The sequence below is a fragment of the Leucoraja erinacea genome, chromosome 3, assembly GCF_028641065.1.
Source record: "Leucoraja erinacea ecotype New England chromosome 3, Leri_hhj_1, whole genome shotgun sequence".
In the NCBI taxonomy this organism is placed as follows: domain Eukaryota; kingdom Metazoa; phylum Chordata; class Chondrichthyes; order Rajiformes; family Rajidae; genus Leucoraja; species Leucoraja erinaceus.
The window spans coordinates 102150139-102162748 of record NC_073379.1 but is presented as its reverse complement, the minus strand read 5'-3'; the positions used below and the strand labels follow the sequence as shown (position 1 = coordinate 102162748).

The window sequence follows — 12610 nt, the reverse complement described above, 5'->3', positions numbered from 1 at the left end:
TTATACTGCATCTGCCATGCATCTGCCCACTCACCCAAAAAATCCAAGTCACACTATAGCCTCATGACACCCTCCTCGCAGCTCACTCTGCCACCCAGCTTTGTGTCATCCGCAAACTTGGAGATGTTACATTTAATTCCCTCGTCTAAATCGTTAATATATTGTAGTTAACTGGGATCCCAGCACCGGGCCATGTGGCACTCCACTAGTCACTGCCTGCCATTCTGAAAAGGACCCGTTAATTCATACTCTTTGCTTCCTGTCTGCCAACCAGTTGTCTATCCATATTAATACCCTAGCCCCAATACCATGTGCTCTCATTTTGCACACTAATCTCTTGTGTGGAACCTTGTCAAAGGCTTTTTGAAAGTCCATCACATCCACTGGCTCTCCCTTATTCTTTCTACTTGTTACATCCTCACAAAATTCTAGAAGATTAATCAAACATGATTTCCATAAATCCATGCTGACTTTGATCGATCCTGTCACTGCTCTCCAAATGCGCTGCTATTACATCTTTAATAATCAAATTTTAATTTAAGCATCTTCCCCACTACTGATGTAAGACTTACTGGTCTATAATTTCCATTTTTCTCTCTCCCTCTTTTCTTAAAAAGTGGGGTTACATTGGCTACTCATCAGTGCACAGGAGCTGATCCTGAAGAACAAAATGAGCTGCAAACTTAGCAACGCATTTCCATTATTTATAAAAGACTTCAGAGCTGTTTAAGAATGTGGACCAGGAAATTGATCTGCCGTGCTAAAAAACCACCAGAGCATCATTGTATGACACTCGACAACCGTTTTGCAGAACGATGAATGAATTGCTGATATCAGTTGTACAAAAAGCATACACCCTAGCAATCTATCCAACCTTCTTTAGTAATACACGCAATTGCCTCCAACTGTATTACAAAGAAGTACAAATGCATTTGCTTTAGAATTCTATTACCTACATTCTATAGCTTGTAAGTATATGGAATAAACACTGTTCCTAGTTGGAAAAACCTTGCTTTTTATTTTTATGATTGTTGGATCAAAATTTTAGAACTCTACCCAATAATATTGTTGGAATATCTTTTTCAGAGTAATGCAACAGTTTAAGAAGTGTCTCACCTTCTAGGCTTATACAAATTTGCAACAATTGCTGGTCTTGGCCACATCTTAAATGAAACTTTGATGTTAAAGTATTCTTTGACCGTTGCTGTCCAGTGATACTGTCCAAACATTACAGTTATTTGTTTCTTTTTCAAACCCATGCATCTGAGGTTAATTTTGATATTGGTGAGTTTTGTATAAGCAGGCTAATGGGACAAATGCAAAATATATTTCCTGATCTAAATTTGATACCAGAGAACTTTAATCTGCAGGATCGAATGGCATGTAGCAATTTGACCTGATCTGAACCAGTAAACCCTGTAAATGGTTGATGAGACATTTTGCAGACTATATGAGCTAAGGAATGATTACAAGGGCAGAGTTTTTTTTCCGTCTCTTCTATTCTGGCTGTCCTTCAGAATAACATTTCTATTTCTGTTTCTCTCTACAGTTGCTGCTCTATCTGCTGAGTACTTCCAACATTTTCTGACATAATATAATGCTGACCATAATCAGCAGCATCAGGTGATAAATCAAATCCAACTTCCATGGAATGAAAGAGTTGAACCACCTGTTCTATTCCAACCATTTTTTTAAAATGTTTGCTTTTGCCTATTTTGAGTACATCTTGTCTCGAGCTTAACATTTTTTTGTCATGCTTCCTTCCAGTGGATGCCAATCTAATCACAATAGTTATCTGTTATCTGTCTGATAAAGAGTCTAACCAGGGAATGCAGCTCGTTTGTTGCATCCTTAAGAAACCTTGTGTTGTGGAAAATCTCACCATAGTCCATTATGTTATTGGGGTTAAGTAGATTAGGTGCTAGAGTTTCAGACTATTTTTCCTGCAGTATTGTCAAAACTAAAGATTTTTTAAACTGCAAGCTAAAAATACTAAAGGCTGAATGTTATATTATTGAATACATTATGGTTACAAGAGAAGCAATTGCTTGTCAATTCCAATTACAATAGAAGCAATTGCTTGTCAATTCCAATGATTACCTGCAGTGAAAGTAACAGCTGTAATCTTAAAAGGCGATGTAGAAATAAGAAAATGCAGATATCAGTTTACAAAAAAGGTTGCAAACTGCTGGAGTAATTCAGTAGTTCAGGCAGCATCCCTGAAGAACATGGATAAGTGACATTTTGGGTCGGGACTCATCTTCAGACTGATTGGGGGGAGGGGAGGAACGGTGGGGGTGAAGCTTGAAGAGAGGAGGGGCAGGACAAAGCAAAGATCCTATAGCGAGCAAGATAGTCCACTCAACGAAAAAGACGTAGTATGGTCATGGGCAGATTCATGGGTTATTTAAGGCCCCATTTCCATAACCGGCTTCCGTCTCCGCACCAAAGATCCCATAGGATAATAGTGCAGAGACGGAAGCCGGTTATGGAAACATCCTCGTAAAAATAAAAGTTATTTGGTAAAAATCTCCTTTTTCAGAATTTTAATTTATTAACACAAACTGTTCCCCCGCAACGTTGATTATACTGCGAGTCGGGGCAGGTCCGGTTACGGAAATGGATGAAAAAAAGACCCACGTTACGTTCCATTGCGTACTACACGTCAGCCCATTGCATTTAGCAGGAGTGGTCTATCTTGCTCAGCTATAGGATCTTTGGGACAAAGTGTGGCAGACAGGAAGTGAACAGAGACAAGTGAAGAAGGGTTACGGCCCGAAACGTTGCCTACTTCCTTCGCTCCATAGATGCTGCCGCACCCGCTGAGTTTCTCCAGCAATTTTGTCTACCAAGTGAAGAAGGAACTGCATCCAAAACATCACCCATTCCTTCTATCCAGAATACTGCCTGTCCCGCTGAGTTATTCCAGCATTTTGTGTCTATCTTCAGTTTAAACCAACATCTGCAGTTCATACCTACAACATGGGATTTTTGATAGGTGGTTAGACAAAGATTAGGGATGAAAGAACAGAAGGTGTGTGGCAAAAGGATTGACGAGTTACAAATTGAGAGACGTTGGTATCTGATTACTATGGTGAGGTTGTATGGAAACTGATTTTTTATTGCCCACTATACTGGTTAAATTCAAGATATCTTTATTTTCTGCTTGTTACATTCCAACGTCATTTTTAAGTGGTTTTATAGTTCTCGATCAAAATCATGTTTTAACCAATTGGGTCGGTGTAGTACAAATAGTGTTCCCCAATCTACATTTGTGTTATATCCAATTTGTTAAGAAGCATGTATAGCAGAACTACCCGTGTTAGTTTATTAGACATTTCAGATATTAACTTGATAATTTTTTTTGTAATTTTAAATTTCAATGTGACTGAATGCACAAGATAAAAAGGAAATCCATTATTTGACTTTCTGGATAATGGCTTAACAATTCAGATGCTAGTTTGTGAGACACACAAGACACCTGAATATTTCTTTGGGAATACCATTATATCTATGTGATGCATTACTGTGGGGTGCATGTGATGTGATAGTGGAAGGAACATACTGTTTTTAAGTCCCTTTTTCAAGGATTGAATAACTTTCATAACTTTTTTTATAATAAAGAATGTGGATTTAAAAAGATATGCTTTATTAAAACTTGTTTTTGCATTAATAGTTAATGCAGATTCTGAAATTTGATCATTTTTTATCAGCAACGCAGAAAACAAATTTAAATTACACAGATTAAAATGATTCGATTCTTTCACCCATAAATGTGATCTTGAAAATTGTAATCACATTGATGTCTTCTGTATATTATTCTTAAACAAACAATATTTATATTGGATGACTGATAGCGGATACTTTAACGGGGAAAATCCCCTAACAGTTGTAATTTAACTGGCACTAAGTGCCATCTACGGAACAAAACAGATGGTATTGCGAAGGTAAGCAATCATCAGATGGCTTGTTGCCAGATTCCAAGAAATATTAAACCCTAACTGAAGTGCAATTCCCTTATGGACGATACTTATTGCCACTTCATTTTCGATGTACTTTATCCACAGTGTCAATCCCCGAATAAAGCTATTTCTAGCCTCTTTCTTATTACCCATGTGGTCTAGCGCTACTGTGGAAGGAATTATGTGTCTGCCATGGTCTAAAGCCAATTATTATATATTTTATTCAGAAAGATGCCCCAGTCTTCTGGGAATTGGTAATCATGAAATAATTTACCTCTGATTTAATTTTCTTGCACAAATTTGGTGTCAACCATACTAGGCTGCACCCAGCTGCACGAGATAAAATTTCTGTCTTTTAAAGATTACATTTCAGACCTTGAAATAGAAATAGATGGGCCTTGGGAATCTTGCTCTCTTTTGTATTCTAAAATTCTATTGGAAATTTGATCAGATCTACTTCTTATATGTATTCTCTATATAAAAAAAATACACAATAAAATGACGTTCAATATGGCAAGGAAAATTAATGATACATTTCTGTTCTTTCAAATTTTAATTCTCCTTAGTTTTGCACTTCCTCGCTTTTCCTCTATGGGATTTTAAGAATATATCTGAACACCTCTAGCTTATCACTTCAACTTTCAAAACAGCTGTCATCGCGTTGAGATTTAAAAGCCTAATATTATCCACTCTAACATCTGTTAGTGAACAAGGTATTTCCAATCTCAAAGTCCACTCTGAAGTTTTAAACCACTTCATTCTATCTCCACCTAATATGTTCTAAGTTCATTACCGTGTCTTCACGTACTGATCAAAATATCCACAAACATCCAATGATTTTAGCCATGAATCTTTCTTCTCTTGCGATTAGAACATAATTAGTTCTAATAATTTCTAATTTAATAAAAACCAACCATTCCAGTTTTTTAAATCAGACCTGCAACTGAAATTGTTGAAGTATTAAATGCTTGGGGCTGCAATGTGTCTAGTTGGAAGATAAAATGCTGATCATTGTTCATTATTGGAACCATGTATGAGGCTAGAGACCAAAGCAGAGGTTGGAGTTCTTATGGCATTACGTGATGTCTTATATCCTCTATAACCACCCCTAATTCGCAGTTCATCATTTACATTTCATATAGTTCTATTCCTAGGTAATCTTCACTTCATCCCAACAAGTCAGCATTCTGAATTCCATATTTAAATGCTGTATCAAAAGGATTTGAGTATAACAGCAGGGAGGTTCTACTGTAGTTGTACAGGGTCTTGGTGAGACCACACCTGGAGTATTACGTACAGTTTTGGTCTCCTAATCTGAGGAAAGACATTCTTGCCATAGGGGGAGTGCAGAGAAGGTTCACCAGACTGATTCCTAGGATGGCAGGACTTTCATATGAAGAAAGACTGGATAGACTCGGCTTGTACATGCTGGAATTCAGAAGATTGAGGGGGGATCTTATAGAAACTTACAAAATTCTTAAGGGGTTGGACAGGCTAGATGCAGGAAGATTATTCCCGATGTTGGGGAAGTCCAGAACTAGTTTAAGGATAAGAGATGAGAAAATCATTTTTTACACAGAGAGTGGTGAATCTGTGGAATTCTCTGCCTTGTGGCTAAAGGGATCATGGGGTATGGAGAGAAGGCAGGGATGGGATACTAAGTTGGATGATCAACCATGATCATGTCGAATGGCGGTGCAGGCTCGAAGGGCCGAATGGCCTACTCCTGCACCTATTTTCTGTTTCTATGTTTCGATGTATCATGATCCATAAACGTGAGACAAACATCTCAATGGTAATGCTGTCCAGGTGTAGGTGTCTGAGTACCTGTCAAACTACCAATGGTTGAGCCCCCATTCGCTGTGATGGCATTTCAGTCTCAGTCACAGAGGCCGACGTCAGGAAATCCTTCAGAGGGGTTAAACCTCGAAAAGCGCTGGACCTGATGGTATACCTGGTCGTGTTCTAAAAACCTGTACGGCCCAACTGGCTGGAGTTTTTACGGACATTTTCAACCTCTCACTTTTGAGGTCTGAGGTTCCCACCTGCTTCAAAAAAGCATCAATTATACCAGTGCCCAAGAAGAATAAGGTGATGTGCCTCAATGACTATCGACCTGTGGCATTAATGCCTGTGATGATGAAGTGCTTTGAGAGGTTGATCATGGCGCAAATCAACTCCTAACTCGACTAAAACCTGGACCCACTGCAGTTCCATTACCGCCACAACAGATCAACGGAGGATGCGATCTCGCTGGCCCTCCACTCCGCTATGGACCACTTGGACAACAAAAACTCATATGTCGGGCTGTTATTCATTGATTACAGCTCGGCATTTAATACAATCATGCCCTCCAAGCTGGTTACCAAACTCGCAGAACTGAGTCTCTGCGCATCCCTCTGCAATTGGATCCTCGACTTCATCATTCTCAGACCACAGTCTGTTCGTATTGGTGGAAATGTGTCAGACTCGATAACAATCAGCATGGGAGCACCTCAAGGCTGCGTGCTCAGCCCCCTGCTGTACTCACTCTATACTCATGACTGCATAGCCGGTTATAGTGAGAACTCCATCATCAAGTTCGCTGACGACACGACTGTTGTGGGACATATCACTGATGGGGATGAGTCAGAGTATAGAAGAGAGATCGAGCAACTGTCCATATGGTGCCAGCACAATAACCTGGCCCTCAACACCATAAAAACCAAGGAACTGATTGTGGGCTTTGGAAGGGGGTAGGATGGGGACCCACATTTATATCAACAGGTCGATGGTTGAAAGGACCAAGAGCTTCAAATTCCTGGGCGTGCACATCTCTGAAGATCTTTCCTGGTCCGAGAACACCGATGCAATTATTAAGAAAGAACATCAGCGCCTCTAATTCCTGAGAAGATTACGGAGAGTCGGTTTGTCAAGGAGGACTCGCTCTAACTTACTTCTACAGGTGCACAGTAGAGAGCATGCTGACGGGTTGCATCGTGGCTTGGTTCGGCAACTTGAGCACCCTGGAGAGGAAAAGTCTACAAAAAGTGGTAAACACTGCCCAGTCCATCATTGGCTCTGACCTCCATTCCATCAAGGGGATCTATCCCAGTAGCTGCCTCAAAAAGGCTGGCAGTATCATCAAGGACCCACACCATCCTGGCCACACACTCATCTCTCTGCTACCTTCAGGCCTGAAGACAGCAACAACCAGATTCAGGAATAGCTACTTCCCCACAGCCATCAGGCTATTAAACTTGGCTCGGACAAAACTCTGAACATTAATAGCCCATTATCTGTTATTTCCCCTTTATCAGTTTATTTATTCATGTGTGTATATACACGTATATAATGGTATATGGACACACTGATCTGTTTTGTAGTCAATGCCTACCATGTTCTGTTGGGCTGAAGCAAAGCAAGAATTTCATCGTCCTATCAGGGACACATGACAATAAACTCACTTGAATTTAGAAACATAGAAAATAGGTGCAGGAGGAAGCCATTCGGCCCTTCGAGCCAGCACCGCCATTCATTGTGATCATGGCTGATCATCCCCTATCAATAACCCGTGCCTGCCTTCTCCCCATATCCCTCGACTCCACTAGCCCCTAGAGCTCTATCTAACTCTCTCTTAAATCCATCCAGTGACTTGGCCTCCACTGCCCTCTGTGGCAGGGAATTCCATAAATTCACAACTCTCTGGGAGAAAACGTTTTTTCTCACCTCAGTCTTAAATGACCTCCCCTTTATTCTAAGACTGTGGCCCCTGGTTCTGGACTCACCCAACATTGGTACCATTTTTCCTGCATCTAGCTTGTCCAGTCCTTTTATAATTGTATATGTTTCTATAAGATCCCCCTCATCCTTCTAAACTCCAAGCCTAGTCTTTTCAATCTTTCCTCATATGACAGTCCTGACATCCCAGGGATCAATCTCTCGAACCTACGCTGCACTGCTTCAATCACAAGGATGTCCTTCCTCAAATTAGGAGAGCAAAACTGTACACGATACTCCAGATGTGGTCTCACCAGAGCCCTATACAACCCTATACAACCCTATTTTGAACTTAAACAGAAATATATTTACATGTCAGGCTGGTAAGCGACTTGGATGAGAACTTGCAGGTATTTCTGCTCCCATGTACTTGTCTATCATGGTGGTAGATTGGGTGACTGCTTTGCTCCAGATTACAAGATTAACTCTCCGGCTTTGGCCTCTCTAGCCTCGTACACTATTCCAATAATGATCAATGATCAGTAGTTCATCTTCCAACTGGACACTGCATTACAGCCACAAGCAATAAAGGTTGAATTCAACTATTTAAGTTTATCTTGGTCTGATAAAAATTGGAAATGTTAGATTTCTTAAATTACAAATTACTAGAAGTACTTTAAAAAAATTGGCATCTAAGCCTGGAATTTGGTCTATCTGGAGTTAAACACTTTGGATTCAAAGGGCCGAATGGCCTACTCCTGCATCAATTGGACTGTGAATCATCGATCCGTATGGAGACTGCAATTTTAGCGATTAAAAGTGCTATGTTTTACTGACAGAATATATGTTCAGCAAAGGAATGAATTACCATGATTACCATTTCTGTGGGATAAGTGCCTCCCCATTGAATTAAATAATTCCCATTTAAATAGTAAATATTTGCATTTTATCAAAAAACAATAGACAATAGGTGCAGGAGTAGGCCATTTGGCCCCGAGCCAGCACCGTCATTCAATGTGATCATGGCTGATCATCCCTAATCAGTACCCCGTTCCTGCCTTTTCCCCATATCCCCAACTCCGCTATTTTTAAGAGCCCTATCTAGCTCTCTTGAAAGCATCCAGAGAACCTGCCTCCACCGCCCTCCGAGGCAGAGAATTCACACTCACCACTCTCTGTGAGAAAAAGTGTTTCCTCGTCTCCGTTCTAATGGCTTACTCTTTATTCTTATAATATACCAAATAATAATAATAATCTTATAGATCTATTAATGGAAAGAGAAAGAAACCTAGTCTTCACCATAAATTACATCCAATGTCGTTTACTTTCAAGAGAAATTAAATATATTTCCTTTAAGAACTGGATGCAATATAAAACTGGATGCATTACATCTAGAATACTAAGACTGGTAAATGTTACAAGCAGAACACGGGCAGATAACAACCTATTCCTGCACATGAGGAAAGCAGAGTCCAAATTTCTAAATGTTCAGTTAGGAAATCAACTGCAATGCAACATGACAGAACTTTCCTGGGTAACTTTATTACCAAACGTTGGGCGTCAGCAAATCCTCTGGGATTGCCTTTATAGACGGGATTCATGATCAGTAGCACAACAATGGAACATCCTGCTGAACTGAAAGAAGAATGCCAAGATCAAGCAAACTCTTTGGCATGGAAATCCCCTTTTCTGACATTACTTGCTGTCAGGCATAATATACAAGGGCTCCTTGGTGTACAATGACAGTGCTTGTCCTCAAGAGGGCTAAACAGAAATCAAAACAGGGAGACAAAACCAGACTTTTAAAAAAATGTCAAATACTTTAAGATCACAAACTAATAATTGAGATATGATTAAGATGGAAGTTGAAATATCATTAAGATGACTATTACAATGTTTAATTTTAAAATCCATCATATTTTGAATTATTTGTTTTGAGAACAATACAATTTACATAAATATTATTTTAATTAAGAATATTTTTTAAGCACCTTATGCACCTTAAGAGAATGTCGTTATACTTCAGTAATAAGTGTAACATTGGACAATGCGCCTAGTTCGTAAAGAACTGAAGTACAAAGCATAAAATCGTTTGATGCCAAACAGCGCAACCTGTTCATCAATAGGCTATATCTTTAACTCTGCAATTTCTTTGTGGTCTTGGGCAGAGATGTTGTCAAACTAACTAGTAATACCTCCCAGTATGCTTCTTTGCTGTGCAATGGAGCAGTCAGAAAACAGAATCGGCAACAAAACATCCCCCATGATAATTGTCAACATCAGTGACCCACAACGGATGCATTCTCAGCCTCATAATATAATCCCAACACTCTCACGACTGCAGTCAAATTCTGTTCTAACTCCATTTACAAGTTTGCACATGACTCCATTGGGTAAAAAACGGTTATTTTCTGTATGAAGCATTGAATCTAGTGCTGATTCTGAACCTAGAATCTGGGGTGCATCAACTGTGACAAAAATAACAAAGGGGAAATCTCAATACGTTGTCACTGGAGTGGTAAGGATTTTTGCAGAGGTCTTTTATATAAAACAACATGCACAAAAGGATAACTGTAATAGTAAATACTACTAATTTAATTTCTTCTGGTTTCTGCTCTGTTGGACAACATTGAGTTTTTGTCTTCTTCCCCTTGTTAAACATACAAACATTTTTTTTTCCATTTCTGATGAAAGCTCTATTTACAACAAAAATAAAGGATTTTGTAAAAGCAAATCTCTCAAAATTGTGAAAATAACTGGTCTCAGATTTGTACACAAAACATTGCATGCATTAACTTTGCAACACCATTAAAATGGGAAAAATATAATGACCATCTCGAATGATCGCTGCTGCAACTGTACCTTCATTGAGGTAGCCTTCAGCAGTGCATTTTCATATTTACTAAAGGCATGGAAAAACATATTCTTAATCTAACCTCTATTGTTTGCAGCAGGTTAAAAAGCACAGGTTCATAAATATCACCCTGACCTTATAATTCAATGCTAATTTAAGATTATTCTTAAATTAAAATTAGAACTTTGAGCCATTCATCTTTTTCATGCTTGTGACTGCTTGCAACAAACAAGGGGAGAAAAATGTGTAAAAATACAGCATCTGTTACATCCATCTCAGCAAGCAGATGTTACCTTGTTTATCTCACCCAAAAGATTATATCTCCATCACTACACCATACTCTCAGTACAACACTAAACTGCCAGCAAGAAGCATCTTCCGGTTCCAGAATGGGCTTGTCTCCTGCAACCATGTAAATGTTATGCATGAGCCCATGCTGAAAGTGCAAATTAAAAAAAAACAACTAATTGAACAAAAATCTGCATAACCTCTAAACCTGTCAAAGCTTTCTATTAAAATAAATAGCAACAAAAAGCACTGACCCACAGAATGTACTGTTCGCTTTTGTTTGTTTAAATATTTGTTTGCCTTTGTTGAAAGTTGCTTTGTCGAATGCATTGCATTTTTCTTCAGCTGCTGCTCACAAAACTTTTCAATCAAAATGTAAAGCTCACTTGCAATATTCTGTAGGTACGTATCGTTAATAAATTTCTGTACTTTAGAATCCTCCGCAAGTGTTCGTAAAGCATATAAATCTTGTCTCATCATGGTTAACACCAAAGGAATCATGACTTCAAACCCATGAGTCATTTCGTCAAAACTGATCTCACTGATGTTGATCAATACTTTATTCTGTAACAAATCTTGCACAGATTGGTACTGCATATTTTGATATCTAGTTAGAACTTCAGTTTCTGGATACAAAAATAGAAGCTGCTGAAGACACTGTGTTTTCAATTGAATTGTTGGAAGCACATCATTTATTTCTTGACAATTTTGAAGCTTATCAATGATGAACCTACGAAGATATAATCTCACATCATCCCACATAGAGAGGGCATTAAGAAATCCATTGTCCTCAACAGTATGAATTGATGTAGTAGAAGGAATGTGAAACGAAGCCCCACATGAAGTCAGTGGAAAGACAACACCACACTCAGAAGAGAGATCCAAAAGCAGCTGCATGATCATTTCTTCCAAGCCTTTTTCAGTCTTCAGAAAATGAAGCTTGCAGTTAAAAAAAGAAATAATAATTAGTAAAAATGAAACAAATAATTGACAGAACTGATATCATCTGTCACAGTCCAAACCATACACGGTATCTAACTATATACTGTGAAAAAGTTTAATAAATTATAAAAACAATATTAATGCAAAACAAAACAAAAACCCAAAATCCATACGGCAACCAAGACAGTTAGTCGCTTGTAGTTCAATAGTCTCCAAGACAGACGTGAAGCTCACCGTTTGACCTGTTTTTACAAAATGTTAAATGGTCAGCTCGACATAGCTTACAAGACCTACACCAAACCAATTAGGAGCAGACGAGGGCATTCGATCCAATTTATGATTCCAGTTACCAAGACAGATGTGTACAGCAATTAGTTCTTCCCCCGCACAATTAAAGCATGGCATAATCTCCACCCTACCATAGTTACCCAACCAGATGCAACTAAATTTAAGGTAGCTCTTTCTTCCCAAAAACCCCTTCTGGCTTAAGTCCTCCCTCCACCACCTCCAGTTTAAATTCCGTTTGGAATATTTTGGAGGACCAAGAAACCAAGTCTGACGTTGGGAAGCAGCTGTTCCTGAACCTGGAGGTTATGGTTTTTGAATACTCTTTTGAACTTTTACAGGTGTACAGTACAGAGCATATTGAATGGTTGCATTACAGCCCGGTTCGGCAACTTAAAAGCCCAGGAACGAGGAAGGTTGCATAAAGTGAACACTGCCCAGTCCATCCCAGGTGCAGACCTCCCCACCTTCAAAGGGATCCATAGGAGTCACTGCCTCAAAAAAGCAGGCAGCATCATCCGAGACCCACCCTAACTTGGGCTAGGAATCTAAAAACTGTAATGTCCAGGTTCAAGAACAG

General features: G+C 39.1%; 1 protein-coding gene across 3 annotated transcripts in view; it reads right to left on the bottom strand.

Moving 5' to 3' along the window:
- Positions 1 to 12610, bottom strand: part of kiaa0825 (KIAA0825 ortholog) — a 311756-nt gene that overhangs the window by 262064 nt on the left and 37082 nt on the right. For all 3 annotated transcript variants that reach the window (XM_055633331.1, XM_055633332.1, XM_055633333.1), the window contains one exon: positions 11058 to 11742. In XM_055633331.1, coding sequence (XP_055489306.1) covers positions 11058 to 11742 — 685 coding nt within the window. The remainder of the gene's footprint in view (positions 1 to 11057; positions 11743 to 12610) is intronic.